This window comes from Nothobranchius furzeri, chromosome 16, assembly GCF_043380555.1.
Source record: "Nothobranchius furzeri strain GRZ-AD chromosome 16, NfurGRZ-RIMD1, whole genome shotgun sequence".
Lineage (NCBI taxonomy): Eukaryota > Metazoa > Chordata > Actinopteri > Cyprinodontiformes > Nothobranchiidae > Nothobranchius > Nothobranchius furzeri.
In genome coordinates, this window is record NC_091756.1 from 40,519,742 (window position 1) to 40,545,350 (window position 25,609).

The 25,609-nt window shown below is 41.9% G+C and overlaps 1 protein-coding gene across 16 annotated transcripts in view; it reads right to left on the reverse strand.

Moving 5' to 3' along the window:
• The window catches only part of LOC107387848 (calcium-activated potassium channel subunit alpha-1), a 113,408-nt gene that overhangs the window by 76,375 nt on the left and 11,424 nt on the right, over positions 1-25,609 (reverse strand). For all 16 annotated transcript variants that reach the window (XM_054749225.2, XM_070545659.1, XM_054749224.2 and 13 more), the window contains exon 2: positions 12,481-12,624. In XM_054749225.2, coding sequence (XP_054605200.1) covers positions 12,481-12,624 — 144 coding nt within the window. The remainder of the gene's footprint in view (positions 1-12,480; positions 12,625-25,609) is intronic.

Genomic DNA, 25,609 nt, shown 5'->3' on the forward strand with positions numbered 1-25,609 from the left:
TTTGTCTTCCAGACTTCCTGTGAAGCCACATTCTGCTAGCCTGGCAAGCCAGACTAAATAAATGTATTATTTAGTCTGGCCATGCTCCATTGACGGCTCTCGGTTGTGGGGCGGGTTCTACCGTTGTCTTTCAAATGATCTCCGCATTCCACTGGACAATGAATGTGACATTCTCTTGTTTCACTCTGTTGCATCATCCCACCCACCAGGCATATAGAGTGCCCTGATTGGCCCACAAAGCGGATAAAGCTCTGTGATTTGTTCACTAAGCAGATAGAGCACTATGATTGGCCCACCATTATGGACCAATCACAGCTCTTTATGTGTTTGAAACCCCTCTAGAGAGTTGTGATTGGCTAGCCAGAGTCCTGGTAGGAGCTGCTGAGGTTCCAATGGAGCATGCCTAGACCATTCTTTGCAAAGCAAGAATTTGGTCTAGTTCACTAGGCTAACATTCTGCAGCTCCCGCATCATTTGGGATCACTGCCTGAATTAGATCAAGATAAACCTGCTATTCTGCAAACAGCAGCATTCGGATTCCTTCTTACAACATTTAATTTCCCTCTGGGATTGTTAAAGTCTTTTTGAATTGGAACTGAATTGAGTTTTACTGAAAAGAAACTGCTGAATTTGTAGCTAATCCAGCACAGCTTCTAAGCAGCTAAAGCAGCAGTGTGTTAAAATGCAGATAATTGTTCAGAAGATTAAGTCACAATTTTTTAATAATTACCAGCAGGATGCATGCTTTCAGAAGCACGAGACACTCCAACCAGCCTCAGTATCGCTGCATGAATTTCACAATGAAACAAATTATTCCAATTGGTTAATAATTAACCACATGGAAACTGATCAAATGCCCTTCTGGAGTCTTTTCCAGTAATTTAGGAATCCTCATAAATGCCGTCATTCAAAGTTAACAGGCATGCTTAAAAAAACAGCTTTTAACCAGGTCCACGAACCATGAGAAAATGAACCATGAGCTTCAAGAGGAACTCCTTCAAGACTGTTGGAAACCCATCTCAGGTGACTATTGAAGATCATCAAGAGAATACCAAGAGCACACAAAGCAGTAATCAGAGCAAAGGGTGGCATTTTTTGAAGAAAATAGAATATAAAACATGTTTTCAGTTATTTAATCTTTTTTGGTTAAGTACATAACTTCACATGTGTTCATTCATAGTTTTAATGCCTTCAGTGAAAATCTAATGTAAATGGTCATGAAAATAAAGACAACACATGAGAAGGTGTATTCAAACTACTGTATGGATAGACAGACAGACAGACAGACAGACAGACAGACAGACAGACAGACAGACAGACAGACAGACAGACAGACAGACAGATAGATAGATAGATAGATAGATAGATAGATAGATAGATAGATAGATAGATAGATAGATAGATAGATAGATAGATAGATAGATAGATAGATAGATAGATAGATAGATAGATAGATAGATAGATAGATAGATAGATAGATAGATAGATAGATAGATAGATAGATAGATAGATAGATAGATAGATAGATAGATAGATAGATAGATAGATAGATAGATAGATAGATAGATAGATAGATAGATAGATAGATAGATAGATAGATAGATAGATAGATAGATAGATAGATAGATAGATAGATAGATAGATAGATAGATAGATAGATGGATAGATATTTTCTCAAAAGGGCTGCACAGTGGTTAGAGCTGTTGCCTTGCAGCAAGAAGGTCCTGGGTTTGCTTCCCGGCCTGGGATCTTTCTGCATGGAGTTTGCATGTTCTCCCTGTGCATGCGTGGGTTCTCTCCGGGTACTCCGGCTTCCTCCCACAGTCCAAAAACTTGACTGTTAGGTTAATTGGTCTGTCTAAATTGTCCTTAGGTGTGAGTGTGTGTGTGTGGTTGTTTGTCCTGTGTGTCTCTGTGTTGCTCTGCGACAGACTGGCTCTCTGTCCAGGGTGTACCCCGCCTGATTGCCCATTGACCGTTGGAGATAGGCACCAGCCCGCCCCCCGCTACCCTACATGGACAAGCGGGTTCAGAAAATGGATGGTTGGATGGATGGATTTTCTCAAAAGCTGCAAAGACTGGCAACAGCACATTAGAACTTTTTGAAAGATTACAGTAAATAGCTAAAGTACTTGGAATAGCAGATTCTAATTAGTTTTCAAAGGTTTTTGATAATTATCAGTAGTTTTCCTTGTTACCATTAGCCATAGTGCACGGATATTAAAACAGCCATGCCGGTTAAAGCACTCAGAAACTGGATCCCTAAACCTTTGACAGCTACACACAAATACTCAGTTTGTGTTTCATGTTGTATAGGTTGCACTGTAACTACCTGCAGCCTGAAACTGGATCCTTTGTTTGTTTGACAACGGCCCCTGTGCATTGGGAGAGATTTGATCTATGAGTGCTGACACTGAGCTGTGAAAACAATGCTGCTCTCCTTTTGGGTCAAGCCCAGTGGCATAGCCATGCAGCTCGCTCCATGTCCATCTGGGATTCTGTTTGCATTTAGTAACGCTGATGTGCCACAATTGATCTGCTCTCAATAAACCCAAACCGCATGTTCTACTCTTCTCTAAATGAGACTTAAACTTTGCATACAACACTTTCCATTATGATTCAGATTTTAAAAAGCCCACACACAATTGCAGCGCACAGTATTGAACCGCAAATCACACAGTGGCTTAGCCGTGATTTAAGCTGCCCTGGACACGTCCCAAAAACTCTCACAGTGAGGCGTAAAGAGCTTACTGTAGGATGGGAGGGGATGGATGTCAGCCACAGCAGGCCCTTTCTCTCAGGATGCATCAGAAAACTGCTACGGCAGAAAATCTGAAATGCTGGTTCAGAACACGATATACCGAGTCCAAACAGGTCCATCATCATGTTCTGTGCCATCCGAACAAAAACCACATGTTTAAAAGATTTTCAGAATGGAGAAAGTGATTATCATCATCCTCATCATGATGATCAACAAGTCAACAAAGCAATAACTGACCCAAAAAGTAACTGATGAGTTATAATTGGTTTATAACTCTGAATTATTCATTTTCTCTAAGTGGCTGAGTTAACTAACAGCTTCAAATTAGAAACAAATCCTGACACACCCCGCCCTTGGGAGGTGGTAATTCACACCCGATACACTCCGGTGGCTAAAACTAAAGCACAGAATACACCAAGAATTTGGCACCAAGTGTGTACGGAGAATTAAAGACTCAAAAGGGCTGTGCAGTGGTTAGACTGTTAAACTCTGCAGGTACACATGGCAACAGGTCAGGTTTAGTTTTTGCGGTATTTTAGTTTGTTTGTTTGTTTGTTTGCTCTGCAGTGGGCGTTTGTCAGGATTACCTCAGGCCGGATGTGTTTCAGCTGCTGCTGAAGTCAGGTCAGGATGCCACGTCTGGATGCCACGTCTAATCATGCCAAAGGAGCACTCAGAGGTGTGATGGTGATAGATAAACCCTTTAGGCAACTCTCAAATCTGAATCCAGTATCTATAATATTATAAAAAGATTTTCGGCCCACCACGGTTAAGCCATCTTGCAGCAAAACCCTGCAAGTCCTTTTCTTATAGGAGCCATGCTGCCTTACTCTCTTGTTGTTTATTGTCTTCTTCTAAATAGTTGCCAGCAGTAACATCACAGTGAGTTTCAGACTTTACAGTCATTAATATCATCTCACAGACAGCTCAGAAAATTATTAGCGTGATAACAAAAATGACAAACACACAAAGCAAATAAAGTATCTATTGTAGCTTAGCTTTGTGAGTTGATTTGGTACAACTTTTTATTCCAAAAATAGTACGGTATTTATGCCATTTATGCACACAAAAAGCTAAATGTTTAGCAAGTTTGCCTAGGCTTAGCCTCAAATATTAATTTAGCAGGTATTTCTGACAATGAGCAAATAGCAAGGGTTTTACTTATGGGCTCTGTACTGATTTACCGTTATAGTCTCTTACATTCCCACACCGACACAAAACCGATACATGCAGGGTCCCTGCTCAGACAAAAATAAAACCAAATCATTTTAAGTGACTATTCACACATGTTTTCTAACATTTATATTTAAACTTTAAACATAATCTGTGCAAAAAAAAATAAAATAAAAAAACAGCTAGCTTCAGTTAGGCAGTAGAAAAAAGTGCCGTATTTATTCTGAGTTCAGCAGCAGCTGAAACACATCCGGCCTGAGGTAATCCTGACAAACGCCCACCGCAGAGCAAACAAACAAACTAAAATACCTCAAAAACTAAACCTTAGATATGTCATATATCTGACATTTAGAGTGAGAGGAGAAGTAGTAATAAGTGCATGGTACTGTATGTAAAAGTAAAAACCAATACCAATCATTTATGATAGTCCATGTCGATGCCACTATCAGCCGATAATAACGGTAGGTTTATAATATTGGACATCCTTAGTGGTTATGTGAATGCTTGCACTTTGGAGTGGTCCAAAAGTGGTCAGATTTGAGCAAAAACAAGTAATCTTTTAAGAGTTTTACTATCTCAACCAAAGATGCCTGATACGTTTTCTAAAAATAGACAAAATATATGATTTGTCTTTGTTTCCTGAACTGTTTCATCTCTATGGCTCTTTCTCCACTCATGTACATAACCAGTGTGTGTAAACAGTGTTTCTGAAACTAGACTAACCCAAAGTTCGCACATGTCCAGCTTCACAAAAGCAACCTGAAAGAAAAACAAGTCAAATTTTAGGTTGACTTCAATGGAAGAAGGAGATCAGTCTATTTTTAACTCGTAGATTGCAAATGTGTTCTTGCTTTTGACAACAAAGGAAACAAAAGACTGGACAGAATAACTTCCACCTCACATGACATTATTTTCTCCTGCTCTGACACAACAGGCCTGACAGCTGCTGTTCTCTGAGAATAGCAGCAGACTTGAGGGCGAGCAGAGAGTTCAGTGATGCTGCCCTGTTGTTCATTCTGTCATCTGGGGTGCGGTATCACATACGATCCTGTCGGAACCGAGATCCACAGGTGGCAAACACAAATTCTACTCTGCCACATGCCTGCAGGCGAGCTGAAAGAATATCTGTTACATACAACAGCACTGCCGCCCTGATCCGCAGCCAAAAGTCAAGTGGGAATATCAGCAAAAGGGCAGCGAACACTGGAGCAACAATAAAACAGAACTAAACTCAGAGAACAGACCAGATCACCACGAAGACTTTAGTCTTGCCTTCTTTCAGTTTTTACAACTTTAGATAAAAGATTTTGAATCTAGCAGCTCACTGTACCTGTGCAGCTGCTCCAAAGAGACACTACATGTTAGTGACAAGTTAGACTCTTTCACCAAGTCATCTAATCATACTTCCACTCAAGTATCACTGAACTGGGAGCACTTTGTGTTAAACGAACGGTGAGCCTAGAGGAGATCTAGCTGAGGTCGACAACTCTAAAGAGCAAAACAATTCAATTCTGCACTTTTTTTGGTTGATTCAGTCTTTTTTTTACTCAAGTATTAAAAGCAGTATTAAAAACAGCTATTCTTCTTCCAAAACCACACAAGGTGTCAGCAGAAGCTAATCACTTATGGAGCAGAGGAGAGTGTTGTGCATTAAGATGTGACGTGCTAGCCTGGCAAGCCAGACTAAATTAATGTATTATTTAATGCGTGACGTGCAGGATCAAACCCTTTTAAATAGCCTCCTACTTAAATGCACCAAACAATGAGTTAGACACGTAAACCTTTACATAGTGGAGTATTGTTTTTTCTACAGATGATTTTATTTGAGAACCTAAATGCTCGTGTGGTTATTTTAAAATTAATTCAGATATTTGTGTCATTAGAAGCCTCTGAGCCGTACTGTTACAATAGCTCCAGCGGGATTTGTTCAAATGTTCCTGAAGACTAAAAAATATGACGTCAATAAAATGAACAAATGTTTGTAAATGAGCAAAGACGAAAATGCCGACTTTCATCTGCTCTTTAGCTATGTTTGCATTTCAATTATCTTTTACACATGTTCACATTTTTCTCCTTTTTTGACTTGTTACATTTGTTGTTTTATTTTACTTCCCTCCAATTTAAAACTGCTGCCATATGGCTGCTTAGACCCAAACTTACCATTTCGCGTAATAAATTATTCAAATTTTCAGATTTGATCAGATCTCAGGTGTTACATTTCTGGCTCTTTGCACGTTGAACCTGTTACAAAAGCTGTGTAGAATGCAGGCGCGCAGATAGGGTGGGGGACGGGGGGGGGGATCTGTCCCCCCAGATTCAGATCGACCCCAATCCGTCCCCCCCAACTAAGGCCAGAAAGAAAACAAAATCGAAGGTTAAGCGCTTGAAGCTCCTTTTTCCAATTACACTGAATGCAGCATGACGTAAACAAACACCGACTCCAGAGGCGCCAAAGTGGTTGCTGCTAGGATGCAGGATGAAGCGAAAAAGGCAAACAACGATTACTGCGCATTTAAAAAGACCAATAGTGTAAGTAGGCGGGACCCATCTGTCTGTTAATGCATGTTGGTTCTAGTTTCAGTACGTTGTTGTCAGTGTTGGGACTTACTCGTTATAAGTGCCGAAGCCTCATTGCTGACTTTAACAAGTCTCATCTACAAATATGATCCCTCATGAAGTTACTACGTTACATAAGAAGATAGTGGAGATGTGGAACCTTCAGGCTGAGCAAAGTTTGGGAGTTTTTAGAGTTTGAAAAATGCCTCCCGCCATGAGGCTCCCAGTCGGGGAGAGGAGGAGATGCGCGCAGCATGAAGAGCGCAAATATTAGATAAAATGTATAATTGCTGGCTGGTCTGGTCTTTGTTGACTGATCACTTTGGCTGGTAATGACTGACTCTGATTATGAAGCAGAATATTGACTCTGATGAAGAAATTCACTCATCCAGCCGGGACGATTGACGCTGCTGCAGCATCAGACAGCTGGCGCTGCACGAGAGGTGTGTGGAGTTTACAAGCTCCAAACGTTGGGTCTGGTGTTTGTTTAACCTTCTTTGGGTCGTGATGGATGTAGAAACTATGGTAAAACACTGCAAATGTGACAGATGTAGCGACAATGTAAAAAAAAATGCCGTAAAAAAGGGACAGATGCCAATGCGTTATATTTGGAAGTCAAGTGTGCCACATAATCATAAAAAAGTAAAATAAAAAATTTAAAAAGAGCTTTATATATTTATATATATAAATGAAAACTTTCCAAATATAATGAACATTTCTAAATAACATAAAAATACAAAGGAACATCTGTTGGTCAGGCTGAAAAGTTCGGGAATCACTGCTCTAAGTGATGAGTGAATTTCGTTTTTTAAATATATTTTATGTGCAGTGTTTTAGGGCTTTTATGTTTTCTGTAAAGATTGGTATGCTGAAAATCATTTAATGTTTTTGCATAAAGCATGAGGTTTTGGTTAGTACTTGATTGGGAGAATAACAAATGACTGAATTAAATAGTGAGGCGCCTCTGTCAGTGCGCCCCAGGGCAGCTGTGGCTACATCGTAGCTTATCACCATCAGTGTGTGAATGTGTGTGAATGGATGAATTATACACTATAGTGTAAAGCGCTTTGGAGTCCTTACTCGGAGAGGCGCTATACAAGTGCGGATCATTTATCATTTATAGTGTTGATCAGGCAGAGCTTTGTTGCCAGCGTTCCACTGCATAATGGCTTCAAACACGTATATAAAAGTGTTAGTTTTTACATAAACCATTGGATGAAATCACACAAACTGACTGAGCTCTAGTTAAGGCATTTGCAATAGTTTGTGTATGTGTATGTGCGTGTGTGTGTGTGAACATGTGTGTGTGTATGTGTGTGTACGTTTGTGTGTGTGTACGTGTGTGTGTGTGTGTGGGGGGGGGGGGGGGGGGTACATTGGAACTTTGTCCCCCCCAGTTTGAAAATCATATCTGTCCCCCTGGTAGAAGGGATCCAGTGTACTTTTACCACAAAGACGTCAGAAAAATCTGGAAAAATGGCCAGACAACTGAAAATCATCAATGCTTGTTAGTGACAATAAAACAATTGATTAAAAAAATTAAAGCATCTAACTTTCAGACAGACAGACAGACAGACAGACAGACAGACAGACAGACAGACAGATAGATGATAGATAGATAGATAGATAGATAGATAGATAGATAGATAGATAGATAGATAGATAGATAGATAGATAGATAGATAGATAGATAGATAGATAGATAGATAGATAGATAGATAGATAGATAGATAGATAGATAGATAGATAGATAGATAGATAGATAGATAGATAGATAGATAGATGGATGATAGAAAATGAGTCATCGTTTTCTAGTCTTTACTATACAAAACTACAGTAAAGATGTCTAGACAGCCACAACCATCCTAACAATATTATGAGTATCAAGATATAAAAACATAAGTAAACTATAACAATTTTCTTTTTCTGTTTTCTTTTTTTTTTTAAGGGACAAAAATCCTCTGACTCAAAGTTTAGAGGGAGGTGGCCATAGAGTCAGTAGAGCCATCTCCCAGTACTTCCATTAATAGAAACCTGGTCTCTGACCAGAATAAAGGCTCTGTGACATCCAAGCCCCCCTGTGGACTTCTAGAGGCAAACACACGTGGGCTAAATGTCACTCAGCAGGGTCCCATCATTTAAGAGTAAATCTAATTTTCCTCCAGAATGCACCATTCTCAGCCTCGATACATCATCGGTAACGTTGTCCCTCACCGTAGTAATGAATAAAACATTACAGAAATAGGTTGCTTCAGGTATAAGCTACCTGTTTGAAATAAGTCGTGTTTGTTTTGACCCAAGCAAACAGCATTCTGTTGAAATTTCCAGTGAATAGGAAGGGTGGTCCTGTATGATGCTAAAGACACCGGGGGAGGGGGAATGCAATAATGCATAAACTGACAGATGGGATCCTTCTGTGTCCCCAATCTGCAGTAAACTATGTTCTTACATCAACGTGCTGCTGATTTTACATTTACAGGCTTCGCCTGTCCAATTCAATTTGAGTGGTTGAGAAGCAGACCTCCGATCTGCAGATAAACCTCACATACGAAAAGGTCATCAGGAAGTATCTCCCCTACTAATCAAATCACCCGAAAGGCAAGGTCTGATCTTTTACAATCTGGTGAGATGAGAGGCCGGTCAGGAAAATCAACATCAGGCCTCTGGGGCGTCCTCGGGGCAGCCTGCACCTGTCTGTCACTCAGCATTCACTGCTGAAGGTAAACACCTCCATTTACAGGACAGCTCATCTACAAGCAGCTTGTTTTGATCTGGGTGGCGGCTTCCCAGTTTGTTCCTGTTGTCTGTTAAGATTTCAACTCATCGGGTTAGATCTACAGAGAGACCTTCACATAACATACTGGTTGTCAAAGAAACTTCACTTGTGATCCTGAAAGTTTCTTCGGCTGGAAGCAGGGGGGGAGGGGGGGGGTCAAATTATAAACTGTAGTTGGGACAATCATAAGTGTTGTTAAGGTCCCATGGGCATCATTGGGCATGTTCAACCTGTCACAGTCTGAGGTGAGCCCTTCTCCTGTCTAACTGCGTCTGAGACGATTTTGCAGGTGGGCGGTGCTGGAGAGCAGAACAGCTGCAGCTAACCTACCATCAACCTGGCTGCATATTAAGAGAGGAGTGAGACACCTTTAACTCACCAGGTGATGACTCACTTTGGGTAGCTCTCGTGCCACTAACGTGTCTCCAGTATAACTCTAGTATCTTGGTTTTGGATTTTATGGTTTAACTGCTCTAGTCACCACCTCAGGCCGCATCTCCTCCTCCCCCTCAGATCAACCCGCTCTCCCACTGCCCACCCACCTGGACCACTTGGACTCTTGCCACTCGCTGCACCCACGCCGACTTCCTGGATCCACCTCAGGCCCGGTATCCCTCCCTCTCTTTCCCTACCTCCCCTTCCATAGTAAGACTCTGCCCTCAAGTTAACTCACGGCTGATAACCTGAGATTAAAGACGGTTTTCTTCAGACGCTGCTCAGATCTGCAGTCCCTCTCACCGACGTCAGTACCCCCTTAAATCAGCCTTATTTTTATAAACTTTGCTTTTTATTCCTTACCTGTGGTCCTGTGCCGCATTCTGCATGTCTTGGGTTAGGTCTCTATCGCAAAACATGACAATACCTGGCAGAGATGGGAAATTGTGGCATTACACGCCGTCTCCATATTGTGTATTTTTGTTTTTCTGCTTGGCAACAAAACCAGGTGATTTCAATCAGCACAGTGAATGAACCTGGTTCAGTTGCTGAGCAGAACAAAAACACGACATGGAGATGACTTGTTGATGCCACAATTCCCATATCTGATACCGGGCACTATCAAGTGTTCTGAGTGATCCAGTCTAAGCAGATTCACGTACATGTGTAGCTGGGTTTCTGTAAAACCTAATATCCTTCCCCGCCCAACTAGGAAAAAACTCTGGTCCACACCACCATGTTTTCAGCAAAAAAAAATCCAGCACATCGTGAAGCAGACTCATAGGCATGCCAAGCCTGTAGGTGGCAGTAGTTCCCCAAATCCTTGTCATCTCAGTTGAAAACCATTCCTTGGACAAGCAATAACCGTACTGTTGTCCAGGAGGATGTGAACCCATTCTTGCTGCAAGCCATCAGCACTAACCACTGCTCCACTGTGTAGCCTGCATTTCCTAATTATTAGACCTTAATGTTCTCCTGAATTGTTTGTGTTTTGCCGGTTGTGACTGAATGTGGTGAGCAGTTTGATCCCAGGACCCTGCAGGCCACATGCTGAAGAGACTGCTCCCTGAAAGTTGGTTGTTGTTGTTGCTGTTGTTGTTGCTGGCTCCCTTAAAAATGGCAAATAACTGCAGACACTTTGTCACCGAGGTACTTTTATCATTTCTGCCTCATTTGTCTTTAAAAACATTTACTCTCTTAAATTCAACTATGCCTACAACACAAATTCAAACAACCTGGTTTGCAAATCGTTTAAGAAACAGCTTGCTTTATTTTACATGACTATTCATTAATGGATGGCAGAAATAAAAATAAAAAATGATGCATTTCATGGGGACTTGGGGAAAATAATGAAAGCACCCAGAAGCAAAAGCAAAGAAGTTGTTTGCAGCGATTCTCTGAATAGAAAATGTATTTGAAGACCTGGGAATAGTGGAGTAATAAACAAACATCCACATAATAAACACAAGAGCACAACCTGCTGCTTTTGCTTGAGCTCATGCTTCCTAGTGAGTGATGGCCTTGATACAAGCTTTAATGTGTGCCCTAAAAAGGCTGAAAGAGAAAAAAACACACACATCTGCCGTGTTTAGGTAAGCTGCTGTTGCTATGGTTACAGATCAGCACTTGCTAAACATTTGTGTGTCAAGCTATCATTGAGACGGAGCACTCCAGCTGCACGCATACACAGAGAGAAGCGTTGGCGTTTGAATAAAACAGAATGACAGGCTGGTAGTGGAGGTTGCTTCTGCTGGGAAGATGTTACGATTGACAGTCAGGGCAAGGGGCCACTTGAATGGAACGGTGCTAGTTTTAGACCAAACGGGGAAATGCCAATGCAACTTACAAGGTCTGACATGGACAGGAAAAATAAATTAGAAAAATCTTTCAGATTTCCCTTGCAATCTCTCTAATAAAAATCTTCGTGATTGTAGGTTGCTTTTGTCCTTTGAATAGGAACTGATTATTAATATTCCATATCAGACTAGAAAAGTGGAGCCTACTCCTCAACTGGGATTCGTGATTTACAGCCTCAAATGCCAAGCCAACTGGAAATGCTGCACCACATTTAAGGTGGTGAGAGAAAGTGGGATCAAGCCTCGAGGACTGCGGCAAGCCTTGGCATGGCGCTCCCACTCATGCCATTTCATTTCATCATCTGTGGGTCTTGAGATTTGTGATGCCAAATGCTAATAGCCAAGATCATCAAATGCCAGAGCTAAATTAAAAATAACATCAAAACAGTCCTCGACAGAGTGATAGCTTGCTCATTCAGGCAAAAACAAATATTTATTTAAATGCAAATAAAAAATGACAAAGAAAAGCCAACATATGGTCAGAGAAGCCTTACGAAACACTGTCAGACTCGCACCATGGCAACCAATTCCACTGACCTGATGCAACAGCTCAACTACACGTCCTTGTTGTTGCATCCGTTTCTCTCTGCTGTCTGCAGACTTTATGGAAGATATGACCTTAATACACAATAAACCTCCTCACTTGTTGCACTGGCTTTGCTGAGAAATAAACCACTAAGGTATGCAGGAGTGGCTCTATCTGGTTCAGACTAGCAATGGTTAATTCGAGGATCCTCCCACCATGGCAGATTTGTGGCTTCCCCAAAGCAAGAAACTCCTGAGCATCATGTTGTTTGTGTCGTGATTACCAAAACCTTAACAAGCCAACTAAGCAGTGAGAAACCAGAGTTTTAACAAGGTAGTTTCTCACCAGCAGTTTGCCAGAGCTGACAAAAGGATGGTGTGAAATTGTTTGAACTCACCAGGACTCTTCCCGTCAGCGTCTGGGCGGATATCATGACTCCAGCCCAGTCCTTCACAGAGGTCATCCAACCCACCTCGCTCGCCGCAGCATCTTCTCTATCCGCACGCTTGATGCCATCTCCTGTGGTGATGCGGTGTACCTCCTGAAAGAAAACAAAGCAGCCAACATGAGATCACAAATCATCTTTTACCAGTAAATGCATTGAACAAAAAGCATTGGGTGGGGCTATTAAACATCGACTTATTCACCACCATGCTGATCAATCTAAACATGGCTTCCAACCCTGTTTAGACTTTTCCTCTATACATGTGACGAGCAGCAAACTAAATTTAATGGCTAATTGTGGGAAATGTTACTTTGATATTAAGATCCTTTTATGTAAAGGCTTTACCAACAAAACACCAGCAGCACTCATCATTATTTATACAAATAGTAAAATCCTTGTAAGGAAAAAAATATTTGAATATTCAGCTGATTAAAAGCTTCAGATAACAAGAAACAGATTGAGATGTTTCAGGTGATGCAACCATCCATTCACCCAATTTGGGGTAAGTTGGGGTTGCAGAGGAGGTAGGTAAATGAATGCTGAAGCTTCCCCTGGGGGATTGCAGGATGTCCACAAGGCCAGAGTGGACAGACAATCCCTGCAGCAACTTCTAGATATGCCTTAAGGTGGGGATGAGGAATACTGGTCCCTTGAGGGCCGCTGTCCTACAAGTTTTAGTTGTTACACTTCAACTCACCTGATTTTAATCAGCAGGTGATTAACAGGCTTCTGCAGAACTTGATGAGCTGCTAAACAGTTTATTCAGTTTGAGCAGAAAATAAACTAAAACATGCTGGACACTAGCCCTAGAGGACCAGGGTTCCCCACCCCTGAATTAGGGTCTTCTCCTAGAGGAATATTCCTGGACAATAGGCGAGGGTTTGAACAATGGTGGACCAATAAATGAGAAAGGTATTTTCCAATGGTCCATGTTTCACTCCTTGCTTTCATCACTCATGAACACGACACCAAAAAGCTTGAGGCAAACAAACACTTACCCTCCATTCCAAAAGGAGCACTCCACAATTTTTAAACCACGACCAAAGAAATAAAAAACATTATGAAACCAACCAACCAGGTGATCCTTGGTATACAGATCCTTCTAAATAAATTAGCATATTGTGATGAAGTTCATTATTGTCTGTAATGCACTGATAAACATTAGACTTTCATATATATTAGAATCATTACATACAACTGAAGTAGTTCAAGCCTTTTATTGTTTCTAATATTGATGATTTCGGCATACAGCTCATGAAAACCCAAAATTCCTATCTCAAAAAATGTGCATGTAATGACAAGATTCTCGAAACGAGTTATTAACCTTATCTTCTGAATCAACTAATTAACTCTAAACACCTGCAAAAGATTCCTGAGGCTTTTAAAAACTCCCAGCCTGGTTCATTACTCAAAACCGCAATCATGGGCAAGACTGCCGAGCTGACTGCTGTCCAGAAGGCCATCATTGACACCCTCAAGCAAGAGGGTAAGACACAGAAAGAAATTTCTGAATGAATAGGCTGTTCCCAGAGTGCTGTATCAAGGCACCTCAGTGGGAATGACAAAGTGTGGCAGAAAACGCTGCACAATGAGAAGAGGTGACCGGACCCTGAGGAAGATTGTGGAGAGGGACCGATTCCAGACCTTGGGGGACCTGTGGAAGCAGTGGACTGAGTCTGGAGTAGAAACATCCAGAGTCACCGTGTACAGGCGTGTGCAGGAAATGGGCAACAAGTGCTGCATTCCCCAGGTCAAGCCACTTTTGAACCAGAAACAGCGGCAGAAGTGCCTGTCCTGGGCTACAGAGAAGCAGCAATGGACTGTTGCTCAGTGGTCCAAAGTACTTTTTCGGATGAGAGCAAATTTTGCATGTCATTCGGAAATCGAGGTGCCAGAGTCTGGAGGAAGACTGGGCAGAGGGAAATGCCAAAATACCTGATGTCCAGTGTCAAGTACCCACAGTCAGTGATGGTCTGGGGTGCCATGTCAGCTGCTGGTGTTGGTCCACTGTATTTTATCAAGGACAGGGTCAGTGCAGCTAGCTATCAGAAGATTTTGGAGCACTTCATGCTTCTATCATTTTTCTGCACGACCTGGCACCTGCTCACAGTGCCAAAACCACTGGTAAATGGTTTACTGACCATGGTATTACTGTGCTCAACTGGCCTGCCAACTCTCCTGACCTGAACCCCATAGAGAATCTGTGCGATATTGTGAAGAGAAAGTTGAGAGACGCAAGACCCAACACTCTGGATGAGCTTAAGGCCGCTATCGAAGCATCCTGGGCCTCCATAACACCTAAGCAGTGCCACAGGCTGATGGCCTCCATGCCACGCCGCATTGAAGCAGTCATTTCTGCAAAAGGATTCCCGACCAAGTATTGAGTGCATAACTGAACATAATTATTTGAAGGTTAACTTTTTTTGTATTAAAAACACTTTTCTTTTATTGGTCGGATGAAATATGCTCATTTTTTAGATAGGAATTTTGGGTTTTCATGAGATGTATGCCAAAATCATCAATATTAGAAACAATAAAAGGCTTGAACTACTTCAGTTGTGTGTAATGAATCTAATATATATGAAAGTCTAATGTTTATCAGTACATTACAGACAATAATGAACTTCAACACAATATGCAATTTTTTTGAGAAGGACCTGTATATTCTGACTTATTTAGAGACATTGTATGGTGTCATTTATTAGTCTGCCTAAGTAAGCCAAATATTTCCCCTCATTTGAATGGTGCTGGTCAACAACAAGACCCGACTAAACTAAAATGTCTGCTTTTTTAATGAACGGGTTCACCGAGAAATCCTTGTTCACTATTATAACTTAGGGTTTAACATGCAGGCTGAACATGAAAATAGTCTCCTACACCTATCTCCTGCATTAGCTTCAGATAGAAAATAGATGGAAACACATTCGGTTCAGGAAAGCCTGACAGATCTGCGTCACATTGTCACTCAACGCTCATGGACTCACCCATTTTGACTCATAACAGGAAAAGCTGTTGTTGGTTTTAGTTTCCAGGAAACAACAGAGAACGTCTCGCATAGTAGAAGCTAACAGTTAGCATTAGCAACTCCACCACACAGCAGAAATCCTTGTGGCTTGTGTTATTTGTGGAGATAAGACATCTACGTTGCAGAGCAAACAGAGTCTGTGGTAGAATTGCGTTGCTGTTATCCAATCAGAGGTGAGACGTCAAAATATCAGGAAATAAGACTCCAAATCCTGCTGTCTGAAACCACTTTCTCCTCTGGCTGATTTCTACATCCTCAACTTGGTGCACCGGTGCTTTGTTTCCCCACAGAACAATTTACAAAGCATTAATTCCCTCTGCAAATGGATTTAAAAAATGAGTCTAATTTACCTGTAAATACTAAATCCACTGATTGTTCACCAGCTACCCAAAGACCATTTCCTTTTCTCTTCCACAGATGAACCTTACAAAAAGCATCCAACAAGTTTCTGTTATAAATATTGTACAAAGGAAAAGCTGACAAGTAAAATTCTAAATGTGTTTAAAATGTATCTAATTCACACTAAGAGCTTCCATAAGTTACTGCTAATAAGCCTAGGTGAAACATAAAACAGTAATGCCACATTAAAAGAAATGTTTCATTTGACATAAAACACTCGAGCAAGCCAACAGGAACCCAAAATCAAAAACTGAAAAACATCTTTCCAAATTTAGTGACCAGGTCCAAGGCCTCCATAATAAACCTACGCACGTTTGCACACATGCATTCAGTAAACATGCAGCGAGAGAAAACTGAAGACACTCCAGGAGTGTATCCATGGCAGCCACAGAGCTCCTGGTTTTTCTGCTTCACTGAGTGGGCTGTCCACCTGTCTGTCTGTTGAACTGCCTGTCTCTTGGACTGTCTGTCTTCCTCCTGATTTTTCCATGTGTCTGGTGGGACTGGCGTGATTCACAAAGCAGGAAATGAAGACAGGAAGCAGAGGGTTATAGTCATCCGACGTGATCAAACAGCCACGAGGCTAACGTCTCTCCATCACCCCCCTCCAACTGCCCCTTCACTCCACTCAGCCTGTGATTTAGTTCAAGGGGATAAATTAATTTCCATGTGGCTGCTATTACCACGTGGCATTTCTACATCATTACAGCTAATTTCAATTGTGGAGTTGGTGCACAACCCGTGTACATGCAACATTTCCTACGTGCAGAACAGGCTAGGATACATCTCTCTCTGTGTAATATGGCAGCTAGCTTCAAAGAACTCCTGGCATGCAGCATGTGTTGTGTTTCCACTCAAACGTAAACCTCCGTGAAGCTGGAGGGTGTGTGTGTGCAGATTTACTGAATTAAATAAAGTAGTGAATGAAGCTGTTTAGTGACACAGATATGGGCTAAGCTGTCACGATTACAGAATGAGGGCATTCCTTTGCTGCCTGAAAGAAAAAAGGTCTTTTTTAAAGAGCTGTGTGTACTTCCTCATTCACACAATGATTGAACTCTGCCCGAGTGGTTATTCTTTTCTTAGCCAGCCCCGGGGTTCTGGTCGTGGTGGAGGCCTAGCTGTTGTTTTCAGAGACCATCTTCCATGTAGCTCTACAACCTCTGGTCACGTTGCTTCCTTTGAACTGCAGCTGATTAAAGTCGGGCGTAAGGACTCGTTCTACTGTGCTGTGGTTTATCATCCACCTGGTCCAAACAGTTCTTTCCTTCAGGAGTTTAGTGACTTTCTATCCTCCACTGTGAAGCTGTCCAGACTGGTGATGGTTGGTGACTTCAACATCCACGTTGATGATCCCTCTGATCACTTTGCCATGAATTTCTCCAGCTTTATGGACACCTTTGGCTTTACCCAGCATGTTTCTGGTCACACACACACACCAGGGGACACACTCTGGACCTTATTTTTTACCCTGGGTCTAAATGCTGACAGTGTTTGTCCTGAGGACGTTTATATTTCAGATCACCATTGCATTTTCTTTAACTTGTCAGGTTCTGCATCCCCACCTCCTGCTCGCCGTATGGTTAGTTCTCGTTTTCTTGATGAGAGCCCAGCTAGCAATTTTTCTGCTGCTTTTGATCCACCCTGTTGTTCTTCTGATAACGACTTAGATTCATTAACTTCTCAGTTTAACGAGCACTGCCTCTCCATTCTGGACAACATCTGTCCTGTCAGAACCAGATCAGTTCCTGCAGTGAACCCTACTCCCTGGTTTAATGACAGCCTTCGCAGCCTGAAGCGCCAATGCAGAAAAATTGAGCGTTTGTGGAAGAAAACCCATCTCCACGTCCATCTGCTGCACCTAAAGGATCTTCTGACATCCTTTAACTCTGCAGTCAGAGACACTAGGGTTTCCTATTTCTCCAACCTGGTGTCCCAGAGCAAAGGGAACCCCAAGGTGCTGTTTAACACCATCAGCAGCATCGTCTCCCCTGCCTCTCCTACAGCCTCCATCCACTCTGTTGCAGACTGTGAGAACTTTCTGTCTTTCTATGTGGACAAAGTCAATAAGGTTAGATCTAGCATCTCTCCTTCAGCCTTATCGCTGCCTCTCCCGACTCCAACCAGGCCCATCATCCTAGATAGCTTTGCTCCTGTTTCTTTGCCTGAGTTAACCAAACTAGTTAACTATGAAGACCTCTGCATGCCCCCTCGACATCTTACCCTCATCTTTGTTTAAAAGTGCTTCTGTCCATTGGTCCCAGCGTGCTCTCTATAATTAATGCTTCTCTGGTTTCTGGCCAGGTCCCTGCTTACTTTAAGAACGCTGTAATCCACCCGCTTCTAAAAAAACTGAGTCTTGACCCCTCTCCATAGCAGCTTCAGACCCATCTCTAAACTTCCGTTCATCTCCAAGATCTTGGAAAAGGTTGTGGCTAAACAACTCACAGCTGCTCTTGATGAACATAACATCTATGATAGCTTCCAGTCAGGTTTTCGTGGAGCTCATTCTACTGAAACAGCTCTTCTTAGGGTCTCTAATGACCTTCTGACTCACAGTGATGCAGGGGACTGTTCTGTTCTGGTCCTGCTGGACCTGACTACAGCCTTTGACACTGTTGACCATCACCTGCTACTGGAGGGGCTGAGAGACTGGGTAGGCCTATCAGGATCTGCTCTGGAGTGGTTCTCCTCTTATCTCTCTGACCGCTCCTTTTCTGTGGCCGTCTCCAAGTTTAGGTCCTCCACCACCTCCCTAACCCATGGTGTCCCACATGGTTCTGTGCTGGGGTCTCTGCTCTTCCTCCACTATCTGCATCCTCTTCAGCACACCCTGAGCTCCTTCAAAGGAATCTCCTACCATCTTTATGCAGATGGCATCCAACTGTACATCTCCTTTAAGCCCCATGAGATGTTTAAGCTGCAGCTGTTACACACCTGCTTAGACTCTATCAAAACCTGGAGCTTTCTTCAGCTGAATGAAGATAAGACTGAGATCCTCATCTGTGCCCCAGACAAGCTGGTTCCCCAAGTCAGAGACTCTCTTGGTCAGCTTGCTTCTCACACCAAACCTTCTGTCAGGAATCTTGGTGTGACCTTTGACCCACATCTCACCCTGGATTCTCATGTCAGTTCTCTTGTTTGCTCTTCCTTCTTCCATCTCAGGAACATTGCTAAGCTGAGTCCTATTCTGTCTCGCTCTGAACTTAAGACAGTCCTCCACACCTTCATCTCCTCACGCTTAGACTACTGCAATTCTCTTTTCACGTGTCTGAGCAGAACCTCCCTGAACCGTCTACAGGTGGTTCAGAATGCCTGTGCTCGGCTTCTGACCAAGTCCTCCAAACACACCCACATCACCCCGCTTCTCCTCCAGCTTCACTGGCTGCTAGGGTTCATTTCAAGATCCTGGTTCTGGTCTTTAGGGCCTTACATGAACAAGCACTGTCTTACATTGGTGATCTTCTTAGTCACTACACCCCCAGCAGGTCCCTGAGGTCTAGTGATCAAAGACTGGTTGTGCAGCACACCAGGCTGTGGTCCCTAGACTCTGGAACTCTCTTCCCCTGAGCCTGAGATCAGTGGACTCAGTGGTCTCCTTTAAAATGCAGCTGAAGACTCACTTGTTCAAGCTGGCTTTCTGCTCTCCACACCGATTCCACCTTCCTCAGGATCCACTGATTTCCCTCTTTCCTATTCACTCTCTCTTTCTTAACTTTTTTAAATCACAATTGCCTATTTTTGCTCATTTTAAATATATTTTTTCAACATTTTCTAAATGCTTTTTTATATTTTTACATTTTTTGTTTTTGTGAAGCGCCTCGTGATTTTTATCTTGAGAGGCGCTACAGAAATGACACTTTCTTCTTCTTCAAAACATACATTTTTATTATGCCAGGTGATTCAATGTAAAGTGGTCATTTAAATTTCCAGAAAAAGACCAGATCTAACAAGTACCATCTGCAAAAGGAGTCTGGTGACACTTCCTAACAAAGTTCAAGTTTCCCTATTATGATTAACACAGGCCTGGCTGCAGCAAATGTGAATTCATCTACTGCCAGAAATAGTCCCCAACAGCACTCCTGTACCTCTGTTTGAGTAATGTTTGTTGAAAACAGTCCCCAGCTGCTGCAGAAACTCACTGAGCCCTTTCAAAAATTAAACTTTGTGAGCTGGTGCTAAAGATTTATGTCTTTAGATATCAGTAGTGTTAAGCCAGAGTGAGACAAACGAAGCTGGGGTTTCAGACAGCTCTGAGATGATGATGATTAACATTGTTTGCTGGATTCTTTCACTGAAATTCTAAAACATACTTTGGGAACATAAACTAATAATTTTCTTGGTTAAATACAAAAGGAATCATTAGATTTTGGGAGCAACAAAATGATTACATTGTTCCTCAGTTTGGTTGTTTGCATTTATTGTTAAATAGGAAAAACTGTAATAATAACTTGATTTATTAAGTGCTTTCAAACAAAGAGCTAAACAGCAAAATTATATTTAAAAAAGGCACTGAATAAACAGGATGCTATTACAAACATAAAACTGTAAAGAACCAGTAAAACCAATAAAACTCTCAGAGTTAGGATGCGTACAAGAAAGTTAAGAGTGATTCTTTAGCCTGGCCTTTAAAATCTCCACAGAACAGGCCTGCCTAATTTTGAGGTAAATTGCTCCACAATGATGGTGCACAAAAAGGAAAAGCAAATAAAGATATGATTAAAGTCCAAGTTCACTAATCTTTTCTATGCATTTACTGTGGTTTCTGGCCAAAATGAATGTCTTGAGAGTGGATCTTTGCGGAGGAAAAAAGCCCTAGTGCTCCTGTTTCAGGAACTAGAAGTGAGACAGAACAGAGGGAAGCGGAACATGACAGGATTTGGAGTTATTTTCTGATATTCGGACATCTCGCCTCTGATTGACTAAAGCCCGGACTACACTGTGTTTTTCAGTAGTCGTGGTAGTTGTGGTAGTGGTGTTTTTTCCAAAAAGCGCCTAGAGACAAACCTAGTACCATTTCTGAGGATCCTTTGCTACTTTCTGTAGAACTTTGTCGATATTCCCTGCAGATTAGCAAAAACAAAAAAACGATTTGTCCTCCAAACTGTTCATCCGGGAGCAAGAAAAGAGAATGATAATCTTCGCATGTGCACAAGGGCTGACCATTCATAAACCTTTCTCGGCCGGGCCGACGAGGAAGGTACAGCAGCAGAGCTGAAGACCCCCCATTTACGCTTGTTGTTGCTGCAGATTCATCCTTCTACTAGAGATGGTGCACGCGTCAACCTGCAGTCTCCGTTTCATTTGACAAAGTCAGTGGAAGTTTGAACTACCGTCCTGTTAACACACGCAGCACTGTGGCTCATCTGAATTTCCTTCAGTGACACAGGAATGGTTATATTAAGAGACACCCCCTCCCTTTTGCTCAGTGCACCAGTTTGTGCCGTTATTATCACAATCTAGATGGAGAGAAAACACAACAGAGAAGTGGAGAAACTATGAGGGGAAATGAACATCATTGTGGTGTGATGACATCATCAATATGCAAATTAGTGTGACACCACCTGGTGACATCTGGGTGACTTTCTGGTTGAACTTCAGCTACTTTTAGTTGGCAACACTGGTTGCACAGGACTACACATGCCACACTGTGAGTATTTAGGGAGGTGGCACACTGTACGCTGCAAGATTTCAGTGAGCCAGACAGTACATCTCGCTCTAGCAAGACACGTTATGACATGAGCGCACCCACCAGCTTAAGTCACTAGAAGCAGACCGCTAACCAACACATCAATGCTGAAATTTTTTTAAAAGCACCACCGTTAACACCTTTTATTAGACTCCAAACAGAAGAGTGGTTCACATGTCCCTGCGTGTAGCTTCCACTGTAGCTAATGTTGCTAGTTTTACTCTTTTGTTGTACTCCCATAGTTGTTAGCAAAACTGCCTGGGTGTATTTTGAGTGGTCATTTGCAGACGGGAGTCAGTTTTCAAGCAGTGCTTTAAGACCTTTGGAGGCTGACTTTGGTCGTGAGGGTGCTCAAAAAGCTGTTGAAGAACCATTCACACTGGACAGCCACAGACTTGAAAAATCACCCTCACCCACGTTTTTTGTCATGATTTATTTCACGAGTGTGGCCCAGGCTCAACAGTAACGTGACTCTACCACTGACTGTTTGCTTTGAAACGTTGATGTTTTATCTTCACAAATAACAGAAGCCTGAAGGAGTTCTGCTGTATGGTGGAGTTGCTAAAGCTAACAGTTAGCTTCTACTGAGATCCTCCTTCTCACATACAAAGCTCTTAATAATAAAGCTCCATCATACATCAGTGACCTGATTGTTCCATATGTTCCTAACCGAGCACTTTGCTCTCAGACTGCAGGTTTACTGGTGGTTCCCAGAAAACCTAAAAATAGGATGGGAGGCAGATCGTTTAGCTATCAGGCTCCTCTCTTGTGGAACCAACTCCCAGCTTTAGTCCGTGAGGCAGACACCTTGTCTACTTTTAAGACTAGGCTTAAAACATTTTTATTTGATAGGGCCTATGGTTAAAATCTGATGTTAGCCCAGATCTGGACAAGTGAGGGAGCAGAGGGAGGTGGAGAGTACAGCCGATAAAGACGGCTCTTCCTTGCCCTGCCTCCAAAATGCCTCCATGTAAAAGGCTAGGTTATCCAGAGTTATCTCTGTAGTTATGCTGCTTTAGGCTTAGACTGCTGGAGGACATACTGACCACTTTCCACACTCGACTACTTTCTTCTACAATTTGCTCTTTAACTGGATTATTTCTTGCTATTTCAGCTGTTAACTTTATTTTTTCTTCAAGTGTTTTTCTCCCCAGAAGAAGCTACAATGATGTTCTGCTGAGCTGTAGTGCCCTCATGGAGGAGGCCATCGGCTTGAACACTGTTGCTAACCATTTAAACATTCTCCCTCTCCTGATAATAACACTTTATTTTCTTTGACATTGAATGTGCCACTACTAGTTTATCCGTTTAGTTATAGAATCACTAGGATAAATACAATAAAGTTTATCTCTCACCAAATAGAATACTTACTAAGAAATCAAAATGTAACCATAGAAACATTACTTGGTATATATGCTGTGTGTGTGTGTGTGTGTGTGTGTGTGTGTGTGTGTGTGTGTGTGTGTGTGTGTGTGTGTGTGTTTGTGTCTCTGCTCTGTCTTCTCAATCCCCAGTGAGTCGTGGTGGATGGCTGCTTATACTGAGCCAGGATCCTCTGGAGGCTTTTTCCTGTTAAAAGGGAGTTTTCCTCTCCACTATCGCTAAATGCAGTGACTTGATGCTATTTGCTTGGTTCATTATATAGAAAAGTTTTTTTTTTCTGAATGGCTTAATGAACTGAACTGTTTTGGAATGTTTATTATGTGAAGTACCTTGAGATGACTCTTGTCGTGATTTGGCGCTATATAAATAAACTTGAATAGAATTACTAGCTGACACGTTCTCTGCCGTTTCCTGGATGTTGAACAGCCTTCCTCTTCATGAGTCAAGATGGGTGAGGTTATGAAAGTTAAGTGACAGTGTGATGTAGATCTGTCAGGATTTTCTAATCCTAGAGTTTCACTATTTTCTATCAGAAGCTAATGCAGGAGATAGGAGTAGGAGACTATTTTCATGTTCAGCCTGCATGAAAAACTCAGAGTGGCTGATTATAATCAGAAATAATCATTAAAATTTGTTTTTCCAGTGTTCCACACCTTTAAAATCCTCATTTAATCCTTAAAATTTTACATTTCACCCTAAAAAAATTCCACAAAGTCTGATTAATAAAACTGAAATGTCAGAATAAAATTAATGGGTGTATATTTGATCATTTCCATCAACCCAAAAGCTTCCAGCTGAGTCTGGTCACTAGTTTTACCTGGTTGCACAGAGAAATGTAATCATGTTCAGAAGCATTAGTTAGAGAGAAGCAGACTGGCATCGGGCCTTGTTAGACTTGAAGCCAGGCCAGAGCTGTGCAGTTAATCTTATAACACTGCAATAGCATGCCTCGTTCAGTTAGGAGCTAATAAAGCCAACGAGATCCAGGGAGGGGGGTTCTGGGCCGCTGCAGTCTAGGTGTCAAGCAACAGCTTAAAATGCACTTTTACTGCAGATCTGTAGTAAGAGACTTAGGTTGTTTTTTCTGAATTCAAATCAACAAGAACACTTTTTTACAACTGTAGCTTAACTGAGGCTGACGGAAGTTACATCACTTCATTTGAACAGAAATCTTATCAGACCAGACTTGCTTCAAATCGAAGCCTCAAAGGAAATAAAATCAAATCTCACTTTTTAATCCCCACAAGGAGGACGAGGATAAGCCTGACAAACACTGACTTTCCAGTCAAACAGTTTTTTGTATTTATGTTATTAAACTTAATGTATAAGCCTTAAGGCTTCATAGCAACTAATAGATCTGCTTGGTTGTTTGAGGTCCTTGTGGCTTCTCTTTTGCAGGCATTCATCCAGTGTAGCATGTCGGTGTTCACATGATCTGCTGTCTGGTTGAAGAGCAAGTCACACCAAAATCAAATTTTTTGCTGATAACTTGTATAAATAAGTGTATTATAGTGTTGTGGACATGTGTAGTTGTAATTTTTGCATTTTGGTGCATTTCCAGCAGCTATTTGCTGCTGATTAATATCAGGTGTGTTGAAGCAGATAAACCTCTAAAACATGCTAGATAATAGCTCTCTAGGGCCGTGAAGCCGAACCCTGCAGCTAATCTAATGCTATGGCTAACGGCTACCTATCATTCAGAGCTGGTTCTGTTGGGTCGGCTCCGGTGGTTTCAGGCAACTCGCAAGCTCAAAACAATAAGGCTCAGGTCCGCTTGTCTCCTCCAAATAGACTTGGTACCTTTTTTCTCGACTGTCTGGGTAAGGAGGGGGAGAAACGTCCTCCACTTCTAATGACTGCTCATAGAGAAAAAAGCTAGCTTCGTCTCGTTACCCATCCGTCTTCATCACTCCGCCCTCTCGGTCCGCCAGGCAACACCTACTAATGTTGCATTTTTCTAAATTGATATGTGGGTGGAGAAGGACTCTGAGGCAGGCTTGACGACCCCTTTAAGGAATTCAATAAATCAGATACACATGGGCACTTCCTTTCATTTTAAAACAAAATCAAGCTGAAAAATTAATCACATCAGTTTTGGTCAAATCTTTAAAATGTGCAATCTTTTAATACTTAGTGAGTAATTTTGGGAAATTACTTTCTGCACTGAGACCATTTTTAGCTTAATATCTGTAAAACTGAGTTTCAGCTCTTTTTATGTTGGCTAATGATAGAGAAAAATTGGTTTTCGCTGACATTACTGCTTAAAATCATAGCTGTCTTATAAGTAAAACACCTGTTGCTTCATTAAAATGCAAGTGTTATCCTGTGCCAGTCTTCCTGTCTCAACAGGGAGGACAACGACCTTCCTCAGGCCACGCTGGTCTGTGTTATCATTTATACTCCCATGGGAAACAGCATGTTGACTGAACACACCTGGTTTTGTATAAGGGAGTTGTGGCATTGTTTTTAGTCCCTACGTTAAACGGCTTTCCACCTGAATCTCTACAGAGCAGTTTAGGAATGTGATGTGATGTGTTGTGTGTGCTTGCTAATAAAAACCCTCAGAGAACGGATGAACCATGCTT